The sequence below is a fragment of the Ochotona princeps genome, chromosome 9, assembly GCF_030435755.1.
Source record: "Ochotona princeps isolate mOchPri1 chromosome 9, mOchPri1.hap1, whole genome shotgun sequence".
Lineage (NCBI taxonomy): Eukaryota > Metazoa > Chordata > Mammalia > Lagomorpha > Ochotonidae > Ochotona > Ochotona princeps.
This window is the reverse complement of record NC_080840.1, coordinates 42,188,020-42,210,714: the sequence shown is the minus strand read 5'-3', so window position 1 is coordinate 42,210,714 and position 22,695 is coordinate 42,188,020. Positions and strand designations below refer to the sequence as shown.

The following is a 22,695-nucleotide window of genomic DNA, read 5'->3' as shown; positions in this document are numbered from 1 at the left end:
AAAAATTTAATTTGGGAGAACTACATAAAGCAGGACAGAAGATCTCTGTCTCTGTGATTCTGCCTTTCAAATAAAAATAATTTTTTAATGGCAATAACCTTCTTGACACTGTATTTGATGTTTCTAAAATTTGACATCAAAAACACAAATAACAAAAGGAAATAGATGAATTAAATTTTGACAAAATTTTATTTGTACACCAGAAGTTGCTATCAAGAGAGTGAAAAGGCAACCGACTGATTAGGAAACAATGCTTGTTAATTCCATATCTAGTCAGAGGCCAGACTCTAGAATGTATAAAGTACTGTCATACTCTAAGATGGACTATGTCAATCAGTGGATTCTTCAACGACTTCATCATGCATGGAGTGGCAAGATTAGCAGCAATTTATAATTGGTGAACTATCAAAACCACTTGAGCAAGACCCTTGGAGCATGCCCCAAATCCTGGACCTTGGGTGGGTGGGAGACTGGGTGGGGCTTCTCGCTTCACCTCAGATACATGAAAGAAACAGTGTGGAAATAATAGTCTTACCCACTTTCATGTAGCCCTTGAACCTTTTTACCCTAATTAGCTATGTAAAGACTGCCAAAAATATAATTAAAAAAAATACTGTCACAATTCAGCAATACAAAGACAACCCAGTCAGACTGCGCAACAGATTCAAATTGTACTTTTTAAAGAAAATATACAAATAGCCAACGAAAACATGAAAATAGGCTGAACACCATTAGTCATCAGAAAATGCAAATCAAACCACAATAAAATACCGTTTCAAATCCACGAGCATGCCTAGAATTTAAAGAATGGACAAAAATAATAACTGATGAATATGTAGAGAAACATAAACGCTGGTACACAGCACAGACACTGTGGAAAGCAGATCAGCAGTTCTTAAATTTTAGATATGGAATTATAGTATGACCTAGCAATTGTGGCACATATTCCAAAAAACTGAAGACAGGTGTTCACCCAAAATCTGTCCAGGAATGTTCATCAGCACCACTGTCCACCATAGTGAAAATGTAGGACCAGGTGCCCTGGCCTAGCAGCAAAAGTCCTCGCCTTGAACGTGCCAGGATCCCATATGGGCGCCAGTTCTAATCCCAGCAGCCCCGCTACTAATCCAACTCCCTGCTTGTGGCCTAAAAAGCAGTCAAGGATGGTCCAAAGCCTTGGCACCCTGCACCTGCATGGGAGACCTGGAAGAAGCTCCTGGCTCCTGGCTTCAGATTAGCGTAGCACTGGTTGTTGCGGCTGCTTGGGACGTGAACCATTGGACAGAAGATCTTCCTCTCTGTTTCTCCTCCTCTCAGTATATCTGTCTTTGCAATAAAAATAAATAAATCTTTTTTAAAATAGTTTTTTAAAAAGTGAAAATATATAGGGCCCAGCGGCGTGGCCTAGCGGCTAAAGTCCTCGCCTTGAAAGCCCCGGGATTCCATATGGGCGCCGGTTCTAATCCCGGCAGCTCCACTTCCCATCCAGCTCCCTGCTTGTGGCCTGGGATAGCAGTCGAGGACGGCCCAATGCATTGGGACCCTGCACCCGCGTGGGAGACCTGGAAGAGGTTCCTGGTTCCCGGCATCGGATCGGCGTACCGGCCCGTTGCGGCTCACTTGGGGAGTGAAACATCGGATGGAAGATCTTCCTCTCTGTCTCTCCTCCTCTCTGTATATCCGGCTTTTCAGTAATAATAAAATCTTTAAAAAAAAAAAAAAAGTGAAAATATAGAAGAGAGGAAGGTGAATAGAGACAACTTGTATGTTCATCAACTAATAACATGGACAAACAAAATGTAGTACACATTTCAGTATTATTCAGCCATAAAAATCAATGAAGCAAGGATACATGCTATAACATTAGGCACACACCTTAAAAGCATACGAAGGGGCCTGTCGCTGTGGCCTAGCGGCAAAAGTCCTCGCCTTGAACTACCCGGGATCCCATATGGACGCCGGTTCTAATCCCAGCAGCCCCACTTCCCATCCAGCTCCCTGCTTGTGTCCTGGGAAGGCAGTCAAGGACGGCCCAAAGCCTTGGGACCCTGCACCTATGCATGGGAGACCCGGAAGAGGTTCCTGGGTCCTGGCTTCAGATTGGCGCAGTACCAGCCTTTGCGGCTCACTTGGGGAGTAAATCATTGGACGGAAGATCTTCCTCTCTGTCTCTCCTCCTCTCTGTATATCTGACTTTCCAATACAAATGAATCTTTTAAAAAAAATTAAAAATAAAAGCATACCAAGTGAAAGAAGCCAGTCAGAAAATCAGAAAAATCACATATTGTATGAACCCAGTTATATGAAATATTCAGAATATTCAAATTCATAGAAACAGAAAGCAGCTTGCCAAGGACTGGGAGTGGGAGGGCAGAGAGTCAGGAGTGATTGCTTAATTGATATAGGGTTTTTTCTTGAGATAATGAAATTTTTTGGAAAAGTTCTGAGCATTATCTAGTGACAGATGCATACTGTTATTCTAAATGCCATTGATTAAATACTTTAAAATTGTTTTTAAAAAACTGTATATTTTAAAGAATTAACTGAAAGAATGAACGCGGGCCAGCTGGGCTAGCCCACAGCATCAGCTCGCAAGTGCCAGGACTGCATATGAATCATCTCAGGCTGGACCACAGTAATCCCTAGCAGGTGCAAGATCCAAAGCTGAAAACATGCCTGGTAGGGGAATTATGGACACTCCCCTGTTAGACTGCACCTATCACTGGTGAGCACAAGAACCAACGCTAGGGACAGGACAGGCTGGACAAAGGTACAGGCTGAGTTAAGCAACAGCACCCATGGCCGCACATGAGAGCCAGATGGGATATACGCTGGCCTGGGCTAGGCCGCAGAAGAGGCTAGTATACGCAAACTGGGGCTGGGAGCAGGCCTGGTGGGGGTTTTTGGTAGTCGCTCTGATTAGGCCATGGTACCTGCTTGTATGTGAGAGAGCCAGGTCTGTGACAGCTGGCACATATCCAATGGTATGTGCATTGGCTGGTGCAAGTTACACACCACATTTATCCATGCATTGGCTGGTGCGCACAAGGGTCAAATCTGAGGTCACAGCAGGAGAGGTTTCTTTGGGAACTCCTCAACTGGACCACTGGATTCAGACTCTAGCCACAGGGAAAATCACAGGATGTGTGGTCTGACCTTGGACTGCATGTGTTAGCATTGGGCCTTCTCAGTTGCTGATTCCTGTGTGGTGGACAGCATGCCCAGGTGTGCACATGGGGCATGATGGCCAGCTCTTCTTGGCCAGCAGGGGACATCAGCTGCCTTATCAGAGGTTAGAAAGTTGGACAAGTCTCCTGGCCAAGCTTTGTAACATGTTCCTGGGTCTTCAAAATGGGGGAGGAAAAAATTAACTGGGAAAAATTAAGATAACAATAATTAGAACAAATACAAATCTACAAACAGGTTATTGTTGACATACATTAATCTGTGTCAAACAAGGCAAACACAGAAATAAATACTGGAAAACTATGATTTTTGGCAAATGGGGTTATATAGATAGAATTTTGACTCTACCTATGGACTATATCGTTTTTTAGGACAAATGGAATAGTTATAAAAACTGACAGATCTCAAAAAAATCCTTGGACCAGCAGCTTTTCCAACATATTCTTGCATTCTTAAAATTTAGGTATCAGTAATAAAAGATAACTAAAAATGGAGGCAAGGTCCAGCACAATAGCCTAATGGCTAAATCCTTACCTTGCCAATGCCGGGATCCTATATGGGTGCTGGTTCCTGTCCTGGCTGCTCCACCTCCCATCCAGTTCCCTGCTTGTGGCCTGAGGAAGCAGTGGAGGATGGCCCAAAGCCTTGGGACCCTGCACCCATGTGGATTACATGGATGAAGCTCCTGGCTTTTGGATTTTGATCAGCTCAGCTCTAATCATTGTAGTAAGTTGGCAAGTAGTTCAAAAAAATAGAAGATCTTTCTCTCTGTCTCTCCTCTCTGTAGATCTGCCTTTCCATGAAAAAAATATATCTTTTTTTTCAGATTTATTTTTATTGCAAAGTCAGATATACAGAGAGGAGGAGAGACAGAGAGGAGGAGAGACAGAGAGGAAGATCTTCCATGGTAGGATTCACTCCCCAAGTGACCACAATGGCCAAAGTCACCCTGATCCAATCCAGCAGCCAGGAATGGAGTTCCCCAGGTCTCTCACACAGGTGCAGGGTCCCAAGGCTTTGGATCATCCTCGACTGCTTTCCCAGGCCACAAGCAGGGATCTGGATGGGAAGCAGGGCTGCTGGGATTAGAACCAGGGCCCATATGGGATCCCAGTGCGTTTAAGACTTTAGCCACTAGCCCACAGCGCCAGGCCTGAAAAAATATATCTTAAAAAAAAAAAATTGGGAGCAAGCATTTGGTTCAATGGTTAAACTGCTATCTGGTCTTTCATATCACACTGCCTGGGTTCTAGTCCTGGCTGTCTCCCCAGTTCCAGCTTCATGCTAATGCACACCTCGGAAGACAGTAAATGTTGGCTCAGACTCTGGGCTGCCGCACTGCTGTGCAGAACCCAGAGGCTCCTGGCTTAATTCTAGCCAGATCTTTGCTATTGGAGCCATTTGGTGATTAAATGAGCAGACAGAAGATCTCTCTCTCTCCTTTCCAAATGTTTAAAAACTGAAAATAAAATGAAGAGCAAAGGAAATGATCCAAATGGTTCTTCCCCCAAAACACATGAGTCAGACCTAGAGAAAGCCATTACTTTGTTTTTTTATTTTTTTCATTTTTTATTATTATATTTTTGACAATCTTTACATAGTTAATTAGGGTAAAAAGGTACAAGGGCTGTAAGAAAGTGGGTAAGACTATCATTTCCCTATTGTTTCCTTCATATATCTGAGGTAAAGGGGGATTTGAGGCAGAAGCCCCACCCAGTCTCCCACCTACCCCAGGTCCCAGATGTGGGGAATGCTCTGAGATCCTTGCTCAACTGGTTTTGATAGTTCACAAATTATGAATTACTGCCAATCTCGCCACTCTAAGCACAATGAGGTCGTTGAAGAATCCACTGATTGACATAGTCCATCATAGAGTCTCCATTTGCCCAGTATTTCGCTGCCAACATATAGCTGAGGTGGTTGATTGACTTGTTCTGTCTTCTCTGTCTTTTCTTGGCTAGGGTTCTGAGTCCGCCATTTCAATTGCGGAGATCCCCAGATTCTTGTATATACTAGCAAGCACAGGGCTCAGTACAGTCCATCGCCCCGATCAGCTGGTAGTTGCAATTGCTGAGTTGGTTCTGTTTTCAGCCCCAACTTCCACTGGAACCAATGGGTATTGCAGTCCAGCCTGGTTCTGCCCAGCACACGCTCGACCCTCACATAAACCAGTGGGAGCTGAAGCCTAGTCGGAGCGACCAATAATAACCCCTACCAGGCCCGCCCCCTACCCTGGTTTGCCAGTATGTGTGGCAGACTAGTCCAGTCTGTCCCTCATCCCATTCGTCTCTCGTACATGTCAATGGGTATTGAAGCTTAGTTCCATCTAACCAGCTCCACTATGCAACCCACACAGATGCTTTTGGGTGTCTCTGTCTGGCCACCCCAGCCCCTGTCCTAGTTTTTGCGCCCTCCCGTGGGAGTGGTAACCCAAGAGAGAGGAGCCCACTATTTCCCTCCCAGGCCTCTCCCACTCCCGGATTATGCACTCTCCAGGTGGTTCTGTGGTTTGACTTGACAGAATTAGCCCCCAGTGCCAGCTTCTGCCAGCTGATGCTGCGGCTAAGCCCAAACAACCCTCAACCACTCTAATTTTGCACCAGTAGTAATAATCAGCCCAGCCTGGCTTTTCCCTAATCTAGTCCACATGAGGCGCACAGCTGTTGTAGCCCTGCTTAGTCTGGTCTGCCCCCATCCCAGCTCACGCTCTCCAGTGGAAGTAGCTGTCCAGCAAGGGAACCCCCCATATCCCCCCTGCTGGCTCTGTCCCCTCCCTTCCTGGTTCTCACGCATGCTGGTTGGGTGCTGCAGTCACATCCAGTACAGGCAACCTCACCTTGGCATTCCATATTGTGCACTGGTTTTTGTCGCGACCAAACCTGGCTTAACCCACACTCTGTTCTGGTGCTTGGATTTGCCAGTGGATGACATGAACTGATTCAGCCTGGTCTGCCCCTGGCCCATGCCAAATGTATGCCAGCGGGAAACTTGCCATGGCCTATTCTGGGCTGTTTCCTATCATGCTTCTTGTGCTTACCTGTAGGGTCTGTGTCCTGCCAGAAGAGTTGCCCAGGCTCCTCCATCAGAACCTCTCCCAATGCCAGATTTTGTGCATACCAGGGGGTCCATGAGCCAGCCCTACTCAGTTCACCTCCTGTCCTAGCAGGAACAGTGGCTTTTCCTGACTGGCCTTCAACCCAAACTGGTTCTTGCTGTTGGATGTTTCAGCCTAGCCACGGCTTGTCCATACCCATATACGGCTCACACATGGCTCAGTAGGGGCAGAGACCTAGCCTAGTCCGTCCCACATCTACCCTGGTCCTCCAGGACACCAGAGGGAGTTGGAGTCTGGCCCAGCTTGCTACGTCCAGTCCCAGTCCACACTTGTGCCAGGGAAGACTGCAACTATTTCCTGATCAGAACACAGCCCCCATTCCAGCCCACATGCCCCTTGGTGGGAATCTTAACCCAGCTAGGGTATCCCCTGAGCTCCCCAACCAGGCCTGTTCCCAGCCATAGGTCACATGCATGCCAGTGGTTGCTCTGACTCAGCTTGCTCAGCCCCTCACCTGTCCCGACCTCTGCCTTAGACACTTTGGCTTAGCATCCCTGGCTCACGCAGACCAGTAGGTGCAAGAACATAGCTTGGCATGACCATCCCAGTTTCTGGCTTCGCTTGTAGGCTAAGGTTTGCTCAGTCCTGTCTGGTACACCCCATTCCATTACCGATTCACATATTAGCCAGCTGTTGGAGTTACTTTGCCCAGCTTGTCTGACCCCCAGGTCTGGACCACATGTTCGCCAGTGGGAGCTATGACTCACCAGGCCAGTTTCCCAAGTTCCTCCACTTGATCCACTCCCAGACAGTTCTCATACATGCCATTGGGTTTTAGGCCTGTGTCAGGCACAGTCTGGCCTTCCATTTGGCCTTATATGAGCTGGTGAATGTTGCAGCCCAGCTCACCCCACACCCTATTTAGGATGCACATTCGGATGCTGCTGCCTTGACCAGTCCAGACTGTTGTGGGTTCCTCTACCTGTGACTGATGGCAGGCTCCTTGGACTCACCTAGTTTAGTCCATCACCAACCCAAGTCTTGAGCTAACCAGTGGGGCTAGAATTTCCACAGGGTTTGGCCCACACATCCCCCACAGAATCTACCCCCCCGGAAATGGTTCTCGAGTGCTAGTTAATGTCATGGCCCTGCCTAATGTGACCCTTCTCATGATCCATCATCATGTCAGGTAATAGGATATGATTCTGCTGGACAAGCCCCGAGCCTTAGCTTTTGCATGGACTGGTGTTCAGTGCTCAGCAATGTTAAGTGATTACAAGTTCTTCAGCGGAAGAGTTACTGTCATTGGGAATCTTTAGGATTGATTCACATCCCAGAAGCACAGTGGGTTTAACCTGGAGCTACCTAAGCAGCGATTCAAACAACACAAACCCCAGAGCTCCCGGCCGGGCAGCCAGCAGGCGGAGCCAGGTGCCAAATGGCACACTGGCAGCACAGGGACAGCTCACCAAGTGCATGTGGTGGCTGGAGTCAGGGATCTGAGCATGAAGACACCCTGGCCTGTGACCCCTCAGCAACCAGCATGCTGCCAGAAGTTCCAGCCCCCAGGCCCAAGGTAGAGCCCCTCCCCAATCCCATCCCCTGCCCAATGATGGTGGCGGGTGGGCCCTGTGCCCACCCTGGCCCCAGAGACTCCCCTCCTCAGTGTATTCACTCTGAAGGGAGCAGCCCTCACCCCCGGGAGCCCAGGCGGGCCCAGGGACAGCTTACCACGTGCACAGCAGTGGCTGGAGTCAGGGATCCATTACTTTGTTTTATAAAGAGCATTATGCAGATTTTGATCACTGATAGTGTTGCTTATGATTATAAATAGCATGAGTTGGTAATAAAAGGTGTTGGGCTGGCATTGCAGGCTAAGCCTTGGCAGCAGCAAACGCATCCAAAATTGGGCACCAGTTCAAGTCTGAGCAGCTCCATTTCTGCTATTGGCCTGGAAAGGAGCACCTTGCCCCCCCCCACCTGCGTGAGAAACAAGCGCCTGTCTCCTGGTTTCTCACCTGGCCTGCTCTGGCCTTTGCGGCCATTCGGGGGAGTGAACAATCCTATAAAGTATCTCTGTACCTCTGCCACTGAAACACAAAATAAGGGTCCGTTGGGCCTGGTCGCCGTAGCCTAGCAGCTAAAGTCCTCACCTTGAATGCACTGGGATCCCACATGGGCCCCGCTTCTAATCCTGGCTGTCCCACTTCCCCTCCAGCTCCCTGCCTGTGGCCTGGGAAAGCAGTCAAGGATGGCTCAAACCCTTGGGACCCTGCACCTGTGTGTGAGACCTAGAAGTTCCTGGTTCCAGGCTTTGGGTCGGCGCAGCTCCACCTGTTGTGGTCACTTGGGAAGTGAATCCTACCATGGAAGGTCTTCCTCTCTGTCTCTCCTCCTCTCTGTATATCTGACTTTGCAATAAAAAAAAAATAAATCTTAAAAATTAACAGTGTTAACTGGGCAAAGACCCTTTCAAGGAGTCTGTAATTTCTACTATCAATATGTATCTTTCTACCTTGGCTTTCTGAATTCTTCCTGTGAAAGGCGGCAGGACAGTCTCCATGGACCTGGTTTAATCCCCAAACGCCCACAGTGGTGGTCTGTGGCAGAGACTCACGCACTGAGGTGCCAGCTGCCGACACTGAGGCGCATTAACAGGCAGCTGGGCCGGGACCCAGGCACGCCTTATGCTGCGTGCCTAATGCCCAGCCCAGCCCCAAGCCTTAAGGACGCTAACTGCCTCCAGTGCCTTCAGAAGCAGGCGAGATGCCTTGCTTAACTTGGTTAACTATTACTCCACTCTAGATATTCAAAGTCCTGCGTGCAAGGTTGGCCTCAGTGCTCAAGGCGCTCTCAAACGAACTCGAAAAAACGACCAGCCGCGTGCCACCAGGGCCTTTTAGAGGGTGGGTTGCGTTTTTCCACCTGGCAGTGACCAGGGAGAAGACTGCTCGGCCCGGCTTCCCACTCACGTTCAAACCGGCAAAGTTCCACCTTCCGAACATGAATCCCATTCAAGCTACGTGGATCTCGGCGGGTTCTAAGGCTCCGGGCAGCCCCCCAGGGAGCTGGGGGCGAAACCCCGCCCTGGGCGGAGACAGACGCGCGGCAAAAACCCTTCTGGCGGGAAGCCGGGCCGCCCTCCAGGCTTGCCCCGCTCCGGCGGACGCCCGCTCCGACGCCTCAGCGATCCGCAGTTGATTAGTAGTGCCTGTGGGACGCGCGCGAGCTCGACTTGTGCGGCCTGCGGGGAGGAGCCGCCGCCGCTCGGGGCTGGTTTGGGAGCGAGGCCCTGTAGGCCGCGGCCTGCCGTGGTGCGGCTGCCGGACGCCCGGTCACGTCTGCCCTCGTCCCCTGCAGGCCAGCGTCTGCCGACGCCATGGACGACGAAGTGATCCGCATCGCCAAGAAGATGGACAAGATGGTGCAGAAGAAAAACGCGGTGAGCCCGGCGGGCGGCGCTGGTCGGGAGCGAGGCCGGAAGGTCTTCCGCGCCCCCATGGTGGACCGGGACAGGCCTGCAGCCCCAGGCGGGCGGCGGGGGCCGCGTCCCGGGCAGGGGAGTGCCGAGGAGGGCAGCAGTGGGCAAGGCAGCGCCGAGGAGGGCAGCGCCGGGCAGGGCAGCGCCGGGCAGGGCAGCGCCGAGGAGGGCCGCGTCCCGGGCAGGGCAGCGCCGGGCAGGGCTTCGCTGAGGAGGGCCGCCCAGCCAGCCCGGCGCGTCCCGGGGAGCCCCCTCGCCGTTCCGTAGTGCTCACCCCTCCCCAGGCCAGCGTTGGCGCCGCAGGGCGGAGGAAGCCTTCGCTGTTTCAGGGAAATGTATTCTAGTCTTGATTCTAGAAGGATTGCCGAACAGCGTTCGGTGCAGCATTGTGATTGCTTTGAGACACTGCCCGTGAGCTAAAGGCGAAACTCCAGGGTGGTGGTTGTTTTGTTTGTTTGTTTTAAGAAAAGACCAAACGACCATTTCCATTTGTTTACCTCGGGTATGTAGCAGGTCATACCCAACAGGCAGGTTGTTAAACGTGTTTCACAAAGTAGATTTTTGTCAGATCGTAGTGTGTGCTACCGCCCTGATGACCACACACATACCCACTAGGGTGTGCTGGTCGATGGAGTGGGACAAATAGAGTTGATGGGTACTTACCAAAGTGGCCTATGGTTAGTGCTGGGATACGTACATGCGAACCTGCTCTCCTGTGGTCCCTGGGAATTGTCTTATCACCTTGCTGTGCTGTTGTTCCCCCCGGGGTGTCGCAGTTTAGATAAAATTTTCTGGTGCTCTGCACCCGAATTTGTTCCTCCATGCTGAGAGTATATTTTCACTGCCGGTGTCCCCGAAATGATTTCCTCCCAGTCGTGAGTAAATGCCATGTAGACCAAGGTGAAAAGGGATGCGCTGACTGCGCACAGCACTTTCAGAGTTCCAGAACATCTGTGCAAAAACGTTTATTTCTCACGGCTGTTAGTACCTAAGGTGCATCGAATTTACGGATGAGCAGGCTGAGGCAGCCAGTGAGTCAGGGCCTCTAACTAAATTAAGTACTGAGTGGTTTGTGTTAAGCCGGTAACCAGGTCTTCTACTTTGCATGTGGTAGCCAGATCAGAAATTAATGTTAACATTAAGTACTTAAGACTACAAACATCCTCTCTTCCTCTTTTCCTTTTAACAGGTGCTTTGCCCCAATGTTTAATTTTATACTCTGTTAATCAGTATTTGCAATTGGCTTTTTAAAGTGTTTCCTGTTTTTGTTCCACATGGTGCCTGTGCCATTTTTCTTATTGATACAGTCCTTTCATTTGACCAGAGGAAGTGATAGTTTTGTTGTTTTGATAGGCTTATCACTTTTTAGACATTATTTGGAAGGCAGGAGAGGGATGCACTCAGCAGATATGAGCTGGGGGATTGGGCCAGGTAAAACCAGGAGATGAGCTCCGTCTAGGTTTCTCAACTTGCATGCAAGGACTCCGGCAGCCTCCCTAGGTGCAAGTGAACCAGAAGCTGGGACTGAGTACTCTAGGATGGGATGCCAGATGCTCAGCCCTAGTTTGCACATTTATTATTTTGTGTAAATTGGAAACATTTTCTCTGGAGCCCATCAGTGTCCTGTAGTAAAAGCCTTGGGAGTGGGGAATGGGCAGTGTTTTGTTGGATAATTGTTTTGTCTGACTCGGACTGTAATGAATATCTGTTGTGTTTGTTTTTTGTTTCCTTGTAATGAATGTTTCTTTTTTTTTTTTTAAAGATTTATTCACTTTATTACAGTCAGATATGCAGAGAGGAGGAGAGACAGAGAGGAAAATCTTCCATCCGATGATTCACTCCGCAAGTGAGCCGCAACGGCTGGTGCGTGCCGATCTGAAGCCGGGAACCTGGAACCTCCTCCAGGTCTCCCACACGGGTGCAGGGTCCCAAGTCCTTGGGCTGTCCTCGACTGCTTTCCCAGGCCACAAGCAGGGAGCTGGATGGGAAGTGGAGCTGTGGGGATTAGAACCGGCGCCCATATGGGATCCCGGTGCGTTCAAGGCGAGGACTTTAGCCGCCAGGCCACGCCGCTGGGCCCATGAATGTTTCTTAAAATGTGTAATTCCTCAGTGGGCAGGTATGGAGAAGTTAGGAATGTGTTTACCATTCTCAATCAGATTTCTAAAACAGTTAGTGACCAGTGTGGGAAAGAATGAGGTAGACTTCACAGGTAATCCTCAAATTTAGTTGTCTCATCTCAGATCTGTTTCCTAGTAGTTCAAAAGCTGTACCAGTTTGATAATGTGTCCTCCAAAAAAAAAAAAAAGTAAACTTGGATCTTTTCCTTTATTCTGCCCTCCTTCATTTTCATGTCTGCACTCTAGAAGTTCAACCAGGCTGATGAAATAAAGAGCAAGGTCAGAATGGTACTCCTTTCTTCTCCCCGAAGTACACGGTCTACCCACAAATAGCCTACTAAGGATTCCATACTTTAATGAGGTTGTTTTGAGATTGAAGGTTTATTACAAATTTATTTCTCTTCCTGTGGCTTCCGTATTTTTCTCTCTTAAGCTGGTTTTTAATGTTTTTATGCTATGAAATGACAAACTGTTCCACGAGTAATAATTATTTAAATCAACAAGTTAAACGCTGCTGTTGCTGTTGGCTATCATTTTGTTTTTGTAAAACCCTAGGTGGTTGCAGTTGGCACTTACACTGAAAGTAGCAACCATTTATTGAATTGTTACTCTGAGCCAGGTGATCTGCAAGTAGAGAACTTAGGAAGGTACTTCAGAAAGTTTGTGGAAAATGGAAGGAAAAAATAAGCTTCCTTTGAGAGAAAAAAATTTAACCCACCCTCCCATCATATACATACACCCTGCTATACGCACCATACCTACTTATTTATTGCTCAGACATCTTTATAAGTTAATTACTTTAGAAATGAGGAGACTAAGTATTTTTAGAGTTAAATGAATTGCCCTAAACCTAATAAATACTAGGTGGCCAAATGAAGGTTTTTGTGCATTTGAGTCTTACCCTCCAAAGCTAGCACTCCTGCCTGGTTCCAGAGCTACATGGTTGCTCTGGAAGACCCTTGGATGTGTTTTTGAACTGTGACTGAGTACAGTGAAGTGACTAGAAGGCCAGGAAGTGAGACCACTTTCTGTTCTAGTGTAGACAGGTTTCCCTGAATCCTCACCCCATATCCTGTGGCCAGGACTGCCTAGAGTATTTTTTTCCCTTGTTTGATGGCAAAAGGTCTTCATCATGGTTGTACAAAGTGAGCGTTCTCAGGCTGCAGGGACCCAGGAAGTGCTTTAACGTTTTAGGTTTAGGCTGTTTTTCATTTAAGATTTTGTTTTTTGTTACTTTGAGTTGGTGTCAGTAACCAGGTTTTACTCCTGGGATCTTCTGAACTTTAGCTAAGTTCCCTAATATCACTTAATATGTTTTTTTCTGGATGGCAAATTGGAGCTATTTTTGTAAAAACTGGGTGAATATAAAGTGCTTTCTTATGCCTAGACTGTAATAACCTGGATTTGTCTTTATAAAGGGTGTAAGGACTTTTTGTTTGAAAGGTAGAGGTGGGAGAGAAAGAGGGAAAGGGAAAAATTTCTTCCATCCCAGTGTACCAGCCCGAAGCCAGGTGTCTGGAACCCATCCAGATCTCTCATTGGTGGCAGGGCCCCAAGTACTTGGGCCATTTACTGCTGTTTCCCAAGTATGTTAGCAGAGAGCTGAATCAGAAGAGGAGAAGCCAGTGGATTTGGACTGGCACTCTGATGTGGGATGCTAGTATCTCAGGTGCCAGTTTAACTTGTCTAGTCCCAGTGCTGCACCAGGAAACCTTAAGTTAGGAAGTTCATAAAGAGCGTTCATGGGTGGTGTTAAGGTTTCTTTTCTTTATTGATGATTTAAGGCAGAAAGAGATCTAGTTTATGTGCCAAATGCTGGTTACAGCTATAGCTAGACCAGAGCAAAGCCGAGAACTGCAGCAGGGCCTCCATGTGGGTGGTAGGGGTCCAAGCCCTTGGGACTGATATCCACTGCTCTTCTAGGCACATTAATAAAAAGCTGCATAGGTGGAGTAGCCAGGACATGAACTGGCACCCTCATATGGGTTTCTTGTGGGTCTTTGGAAATGGTAAGATCAAAATAATTCTTCCTATATCATTGTACCTCTTACAAGTTATCTCTTGTGTGTCAAGGTACTTCATCTGTGTTATGTTACCTTATTTGTCCATTTTATTCCTTAAGACAGTCTTTTTTTTTTAAGATTTATTTATTTATTTATTTTTATTGGAAAGTCATATTTACATAGAGAAGGAGAGACAAAGATCCTCCATCCGCTGGTTCACTCCTCAAGTGACCACAAAGGCTGGTACTGTGCCAATCTGAAGCCAGAAACCAGGAGTTTCTTCGGGGTCTCCCATGTGAGTGCAGGTCCCAAGGCTTTGGGCTGTCCTTGACTGCTTTCCCAGGCCACAAGCAGGGAACTGGATGGGAAGTGGAACTGCCGGGATTAGAACAAGCACCCATATGGTATCCCAGCACTTTCAAAGCAAGGACTTAAGCTGCTAGGTCATCACGCTGGGCCCAAATAGCATGTTTTTAAGAACACGTTTCCTTGAGAGAGAGGAGTACCAACAATGTTAATAATGAAGTAGCTTTAGCTTGTTGTTCAGCCCTGCAGTGAACTACATTTGACTCTGGAGGTTAGACTCTTTCTTTCTCTTGCATCATTACCTGTAGGAGATGCTGCGATTTCAGACCTGACATGTGGAGGTAGGTGATGTTTGAGCAGTGAGAGAATACATCTTTTTTTGTTGTTGTTCCATAGTGCTGTTCCCCTGAGCTGTCTGGTGGACAAATGAAATGAAAAGATGGTGATATAAAGGGCAGGAAGGTGTGGTTCTTGTCCTTAGTGATACACTACCCATCAGTATGACCTTGGGTAGGTCACTGTCCTTTTCTGGGTATATTTGAAACAGCAGTGTTTTCTGTTTGTTTTAAAATCCTGTGAAGTCAGAAGGCATTCTGTCTTGCTCATTGCTATATTCCCAAATCAGAGCAGAGCTTGATAATGTTTTGTTAATGGGTATTTGTTGAGAGAGGATGGAGTATAATTTGACAGAATTATAGTGACCCTTAACTTTTCTAGTTAGTTGCATATGCTTGTGCAAGCTAATATATCTGGATTTTAATTTCATCATCTGCAAAATGAATATAATAGATTGCTTGCTTCCATAGGATTTAGAGTTGCCATGACATAATGAATATAAAGTGTTTTACACTATACATAGCTCATAGCAATATTCAAAAGTTGTTACTGTGACTTAATAATCATCTGTTTTTGCCAGTTAAACTAAAATCATCCTAATTTTCTGTTTTTTTAAGAGAAACTTGACTTTTACAGGTTTATTTTACTTGAAAGAATTACAAAGAGAAAAGAAGAGAGAGGTGTCTTTCGTTTGTTAGTTAATTCCCTAAACAGACGCAACCTCCAGAGCTGGGCCGATCTGAAGTTGGGAGTCAGGAGCTTCTGGGACTCCAGATGGGTGCAGGGGTTCAAGGTGTGGGCCATCTTCCACTGCTTTCTCAGGTTGGTAGCAAGGAGTTGGATTGAATGTGGAGTCACCTGTGTTTGAGTCACCCATATGGGATTCTGGAGCTTCAGGTACAGGATTAGTATGCTATACCACCATGCCAGCCCCAGACTGAGGAATTTTTTAACTCATTAGAAAACTGTAATTATGAGAAAGATTGTAGACTTTTTTTCCTGGTCTTATTTTATTTTTTTTAAAGATTTATCTATTTATTTTTTTTTTTATTGGAAAGCAGATACCCAGAGAGGAGAGAAAGAGAGGAATATCTTCCATCCACTGATTCACTCCCCAAATGGCTGCAATGGCTGGAGCTGAGCCAATCTGAAGTCGGGAGCCCAGAACCGCCTCTTAGTCTTCCATGCGGGCACAGGGTCCCAAGGCTTTGGGCTGTCCTCGACTGCTCTCCCAGGTCACAAGCAGGGCGCTGGATGGGAAACAGGGCTGCCGAGATAGAACCTGCGCCCATACTGGATCCTGGTGCATGCAAGGTCAGGACTTTAGCCACTAGGCTATTGTGCCAGGCCCTATCATAGAAGTTTTATTCCATGAGTGTTACTTTGCTTTTTCTTTCCACCATACATCTGGTCACCAAGAGAATTGACAAGGAAAGGAAAGTTTCCTCTACTTGGGTAACAGCTTAAACCATATCATATTGCAGACATGACAGGTAGCATTATATAAGGCATGAGGAGACCTTTGAGGGAACTCTTAGAAATGTGATTCCTTTTCTTCCTTTATAGTTGATCCTGGATCAAAGTGGAGACATTGATAGAAGAAAACGCCCATAGTAGGAGATACAGATACGCGTATGGAAGATACAGATCCATAGTTCTTTAGCCAAAACTTGATCTATTTGGGCATCCCAGAAATTCTCACATTTCATCAAGCTATTATGGTTTATATGCTATGTTTTTATAATGTCCCCAATGAAATCTGGGTAGTTCCCAATAATAAGACATCATTTGTGGGGTCTGGCATGATGGCTCAATGCCTAAATTCTTGCCTTGCAAGCTCCAGGATTCCATTTGGGAACCAGTTCCTGTCCTAGCTGCTCCACTTCCCATTTAGCTCCCTGCTTATGCCTGGGAAAGCAAATGGAGGATGGCCCAAATCCTTGGGATTCTACACCCATGTGGGTGACCCAGAAGCTCCTGGCTTCTGTCTTCAGATAAGCTTGGCTCTGGCTGTCGTAGCCATCTGGGGAGTAAACCAGTGGATGGAAGATCTTCCTGTCTCTCCTTCTCTATAAAATCTGATTCTCCTTTCCAATAAAGATAAATCTTTAAAAAAAAAAAAGACACTGACACAGGAAGGGACAAATAGAAAGCAGTTTGTTACTTCAAGGCCATGCTAAGCCATGAGCCAGGAACTCCACCCTGGTTTCCCTTGTTGACAGCAGTGGTCCACTTAGATCCACTACTGCATTACCAAGTGGCTGGATTGGAAACAGTACTCTGATGTGGATGCTGGTATTGCCGGGGGAAGCTTAACATGATGAGCCACAATGTCAATCCCTTTACTTGATTTCATATTTAAGAAGACCAGTACAATGTCATGAAAGCGCATCCTTGCGTCCTCCTTTAGGATGCATAGTGAAGGATATTCTCTGGGATTCTGTTTTTTTCTACGATGTACTGTTTCATTGGTTTGTCGGGTACTTAGGTGTCATATTTTAATGACTTACACGTATCATCAGCTAGATGGCTGTTGGGTATATTCATGGGCACTATTGTTACCCAGCATCAAAACTTGTGAAATGAACATCATTGTCTTGGAAGAAAACCTCAGTGCAATTTTTTTTTTTTTTTTTAAAGTAAGTGGTTGTAAAATGCACTGGGTGCTCCACGCAAAGCTGCCTGGGAGTTAATGAGGTAATGGTGTTTACCTCTTTTATGACTTCTTTTCTGAAAGGATTTTTTAAAAAAAAAATTATTATTTATGGTGATTACATGGTTGATCAGGGTGGGAAGGATCAAGGTTTAGGGAAAATTGGGTGAACTTATTGTTTCCAAATTTGCTATTTCTTCTTGTTCTGGGGTAAGGGAGAGACAAAATGGGAAGCCACACACTACTTTCCAAATGTCCTAGTACCCAGGGATGAGGAACTGCCGTCTCATCAACCCAGGGTCTCAGTGTGTACATATTCTGAGGGCTCTGCCCAAGTGGTTTGGGTAATTCTGAACTGCTGTTGATTTCACCCGTCCAAGGATGAAACCACCTTCCCAATGTCTGTTGGCTGACATAGTAATCCTCATGTTTCCATTTGCTGAGACTTTATGCTGTGATTGTTTGACTGGGGTGGTTGTCCAGTTTGTTCTATTCTCCTTTTGCTACAGCACTAAAGGAGCTGCCTTATTCTCTTTTCACAACTGGGCCTGTGTCCATTGCTCCACCTATTTTATTTCTTGCAGTGAGTCCAATGACCTGGGCCAGGCGACCCAAATCTTTTTTTATTTTTAAAGATTTACTATTATTGGAAAGCCGGATATACAGAGAGGAGGAGAGACAGAGAGGAAGATCTTCCATCTGATGTTTTCACTACCCAAGTGAGCTGGTGCGCGCCGATCCGATGCCGGGAACCAGGAACCTCTGCCGGGTCTCCCACGTGGGTGCAGGGTCCCAAAGCTTTGGGCCGTCCTCGACTGCTTTCCCAGGCCACAAGCAGGGAGCTGGATGGGAAGTGGAGCTGCTGGGATTAGAACTGGCACCCATATGGGATCCTGGTGCGTTCAAGGCGAGGACTTTAGCTGCTAGGCCACACTGCTGGGCCCGCGACCCGAATCTTGCCAGATCCCCCACCCCTGGGGCTCATGAACCCAGCACCTACCTCACAGGTGGGCCCCAGGACCTGGGTCAGGCAATCTGAGTCCTGCCGGATTCCTGTCTAGGGCTCACAAACCCGGCACCTACGTACTAGGTGGACCCCAGGACCTGGGCCAGGTGACCCAAGCCCCACTGGATTCCCTGCCTCTGAGGCTCACATACCCGACACCCACCTAGTAGGTGGGCCTCAAGTCCCGCCAAATCCTCTAACCGGAGTCTCATGAACCCAGCACCACCTTCACAGGTGGGCCAGATTCCCCACCCACAGGGCTCACGAACCCAGCACTCCCCTTGCAGGTGGGCCCAAGAACCTGAGCCATGCGATCCAAAGCCAGAGTCATGGAGCTGCTTCTTTCCGGCTCTCCCAAATGGGTGCAGGATCCCAAGGCTTTAGGCCGTCCTTTACTGCTTTCTCAGGTCATAATTAGGAAGCTAGATGGGAAGTGGAGCAGCTGGGACACAAACTATTGCCAATATGGGATCCTGGTGCATGCAAGGCAAGGATTTAGCCGCTGAGCCATAGCACCTGGCCCACTAGCCCAATGTATTAGTTTTTCTCCCCATTTATTTCCACATCTTTGATCCAAACCAACAGCATTCTCCTCTATGACACTGAATTGTACGCTGCAATGGAGTCCTCATTATAGAATTATAATAAGCCAAGCTACACAAGCCCTGTCAGATCCCCTGCCCCTGGGACTCACGAACCTAGGCCCCGCTGGCCACAGGCTGGCATGACCTGACTCATCTCAGCATCCATAATTTTACTGAGCAGCCTGGCCTGGTCTAGCCTGCCCGCTATTCCAGCTCCTCCTGGTGGGTGCTGCAGCCTATCCCAGCCCAGCCTGATTGCTGTTCTGGCCCTAATGTGAACTGGCTGGCTGGTATTGCGGCCCGATTTGGCTCCTCCTGCTTCCATTCTGGTTCTCCAATCTGCCAGTGGATGTTATGAACTGTCCCAGACTGGTCTGTCCCTAGACCTAACCCACATGTATGCCAGTGGTTACTGTAACCTGGCATGATCTGGGCTGCTGCTTGCCTTGATTCTTGTGCTCACCTGCAGTGACTGTGTCCCGATGAAGAAGTTTCCAAAGCTCCTCTCTCAGGTCTCCTACCAGTGGCAGTTCTTGCAGACACCAGGACTTCTTGTCCTTGTCCTGGGCAGCTACAGCTTCCAGAGCCTCACACAGAGTCTCTTCAGCCTCCAGTAATTTCTTGGCCTTGATGGGCTTCAATTTCTTGTCCAATTCAAAAGACTGTGGGAATACTAGTTGATAGGCTCAGTTCCACTTAACCTCTTAAAAGAGACCTCCAAATGCTTAGCAGTGCAGTGGGAGCTGTTGCCAGGGACTGTGACCTTTTTCCCTCAGTCTTCATTATGGAAGGGCAGAGCATCTGTTGTCTTCTTCAGATTCACAGGAGGGCAACAGATCTTCAGGGAGGTCTGCAGACCTACCATCCTTAACTAATGTTGCCATGAAAGGGCTAGTTAGGGCCCAAGGAGGCAGAGGGACATCACAGCAGTGCCTCCAGGTCTTCACTTGGGCCTGGACATGCTTGGCAGGAGTTTCTGTCTTACTGTTCAGAATATTCAGTATGAAATTGATTTGTTTTACAGGCTGGAGCTTTGGATTTGCTGAAGGAACTGAAGAATATTCCTATGACTCTGGAATTATTACAGGTATGTTCTTAAATTTGTCACAGCTTCTGAATCTCATTAAATACTGTAACTTTAAAACCAGTGTAAGTTTGTATTGTCTTATGATGTAAACTCTTACCCTATTTTTTAAAAAGATTGTAATATAAATGATTACTTAATTCCCATTATAGAAAAACTAATTACCTTCCTTAAGAATAACACTTGAATCTCCCAGGTTGATAATGCTAGTGAAATCTTATTGTGAGAGGAGTTTAGACTTGGGGCCTTGATTTGTTTCTCAGGATTTTATGTTCTGGATCTGTCATCAGTAGGTGTTGCCAGCTTGAAGCTTGCCTCATGGTGAGGATGACAGGTGTCACTCTTCTCCCTTTTTAGCACTGGCTAAATATTTTATATTTATAATTTTATAGTTGCCCTACTATGTAGAACATCAGTGCTTCTTATGGTTTTGTACTGCTGACTTTCCCTGTCCCTTCTCCCTTGCTGTAGTCTCCAGCTTCTGGTAACCAACGTTATACTCTAAACTTCTACAGATAACCTTTGTTAAATTCTGCAAGTGAGATTGCACAGTACTTCTCCTTCATTTATTTAACAGAGTGACTTAAGTTAATCTGTGGTATGTCGTCCAAGATTTCATTTTGGGTTCTAATTGTGACACATTTGTGACACTGGCTGCTTAATGTCCCAGCTACTCCACTCTGATCCAGCACCCTGGTTGTGGCATGGGAACCAGCTGAGGCTGGCCCGGGTACTTGTTCCCCTGCACCCACATGGGAGATCAGGAGGAGGCTCCTGGCTCCTGACCTCAGCCCAGTTCAGCTCCAGCCAATGTAGCCATTTGGGGAGTGAACCAGTAGATGGAAAATCTCTCCTTTGCTTTAGTTTTTTTCTTTCCAATAAAAATAATTTTTAAAAAGATTTATTTATTTTTATTGGAAAGGCAGATTCGATTTAGGGAAAGACAGAGAAAGATCTTCCATCTGTTGGTTCACTCTCCAGATAGCCACAACAGCCTAAGCCAAGCCAATCTTTAATCCAGGAGCCAGGAGCTTCTTCCAGGTCTCCCATGTGGGTGCAGGGTCCCAAGGCTTTGGGCTGTCCCTCTGTGCTTTTCCAGATCATAAGCAGGGAGCTAGATGGGAAGTGGAGCAGCCAGGACACAAATTGGTACCCCTATAGGATCCTGGAGCTTTCAAGGTGAGGATTTAGCCATTGAGGCATCACACTGGCCATAATTTATTTCTTTCTTTTTGTTTGTTTTTTTTTAAAGACTCTCTTTATGTACTTGAAAGAATTACAAAGAAAGGTGCACATAAATGCACAGAGATCTTCCATTTGCTGGTTCACTGCCCAAATGACCATCATTCATGGGCCACATAAAATTATCAAATTAAAAATGAGCCTGCTATAGGTTTACTGAGTGCCAAGCTCCATTTGTGATTGCCTGGGCAGGATGAGGCTAAATGATTTTGTTGCCTTCTATGACTATGTTTCCTGCCCCTACAGGGTAGTGCCTTTCTAAGTGTATACTTCAAAGTCTATAAAGAATTCGTAAGCCAAGAAGACACTTATTTTCTCTGCTAGAGTTTCACAGTATGCAGTTTACCTAAAAACTTGGATCAGTCCTGCAGTCAACAAAGCTGTTTAACCCCATAATTCCTTATATTACTTAAGCACAAAATACTTTTTTGTCACAGTTTTTGTTTTATTCTTTTTCACAGTACAGCTTTAAAAGCATAGAGGCTCATCTCGCTCTTTTGCTCACTATTCCCCCTCCCACCTTCCGTCCCTGTGTTATCACAATAGTTCATTCCCTCAATACCGTTATAAGCTTAACTTTCTAATATGTAAATATTGGTGACATGGTAAGTACAGGCAAAGTTAGAAAACCTGGTATTGTGATGTGAAGGTGTATTTGTTTCCTTGGGTGTGGAGATGCATACTGTGTAGTACTTTCTCTTTCTGATATACAAACTCCCTCTCCCTTGTACAGTTCATATATATATATATAAAATGTTGTACTTTGCATATCAACTGTCTTATATCAGAGAACATATGATATTTGTCCTTTTGGGATTGGTTTACTTCACTAAGTATGATGGTTTCAGCTGGGACCATTTGCTTGCTAACAATAAGACAATTTTAAAAGATTTATTGGTTTATCTGATTTCAAAGGCAGACTTATGAGAGAGAGGGAGTTGTCCTCTATCTGCTAGCTCACTTCCAAATGGGCTGCAATATCCAGGTCTTCCATACGTGTACAAGAGCCCAAACTCATGGGCCATTTTCTGGCTTTTTCCCAGGAACATCAGTAGGGAGTTGTTTCAATAGAGCAGTATAGGACTGCAACTGTGCTCTTCTGGGATGCTGGCATTGCGCGGTGGATGTATCTGCTGTTTCACAAAGCTAGTCCCTTTGTAGGGTACCTTTTGCATCCTGAAAGTCTTGGCGTATCAGTTCTGGGAAGAATTCCTAGAGTCTGCTTAATTCTTAGAAGTAAATCAAGGCTTGGTTATTGAAGCAGACAGCTTTGTAGTCCTTTGTTTTCTCTGCCTACTTTCTTCTGTTTTCCCAAAAATACCTTCTGAAGGGAAAAAAATTACTTATTTCAGATTTTTACTTTTTATTCTTCCTTAGCAACTGTGTTTCTTATTTTGACTAGATAATCTATTCCTTTTATTAGCATGTTTATTATCAGTATGAGTTTCTTCGGTGTAGGGTTGGATAATCATTAATTTTTTAAAGGCTTATTTATTTGAAAGTACTACAGAAAGGGGGGGATAGATAGATATTTCCATCTGCCTATTCACTGAATGGCTGCAGTGACTTAGGGCTATGTCAGGGCAAAGCCAGGAGCCGAGAGCTTCTTCTGTGTGTTCCACGGAAGTAGTAGGGACTC

At 46.5% G+C, this 22,695-nt stretch overlaps 1 protein-coding gene across 1 annotated transcript in view; it reads left to right on the top strand.

Annotated features, from left to right (window-relative positions):
- The first annotated feature begins 9,443 nt into the window (after positions 1–9,443).
- The window catches only part of TCEA1 (transcription elongation factor A1), a 33,882-nt gene continuing 20,630 nt past the window's right edge, over positions 9,444–22,695 (top strand). The window contains exons 1-2 of the mRNA XM_004580595.3: positions 9,444–9,683; positions 19,755–19,817. Coding sequence (XP_004580652.1) covers positions 9,621–9,683; positions 19,755–19,817 — 126 coding nt within the window. The 5' untranslated portion in view covers positions 9,444–9,620. The remainder of the gene's footprint in view (positions 9,684–19,754; positions 19,818–22,695) is intronic.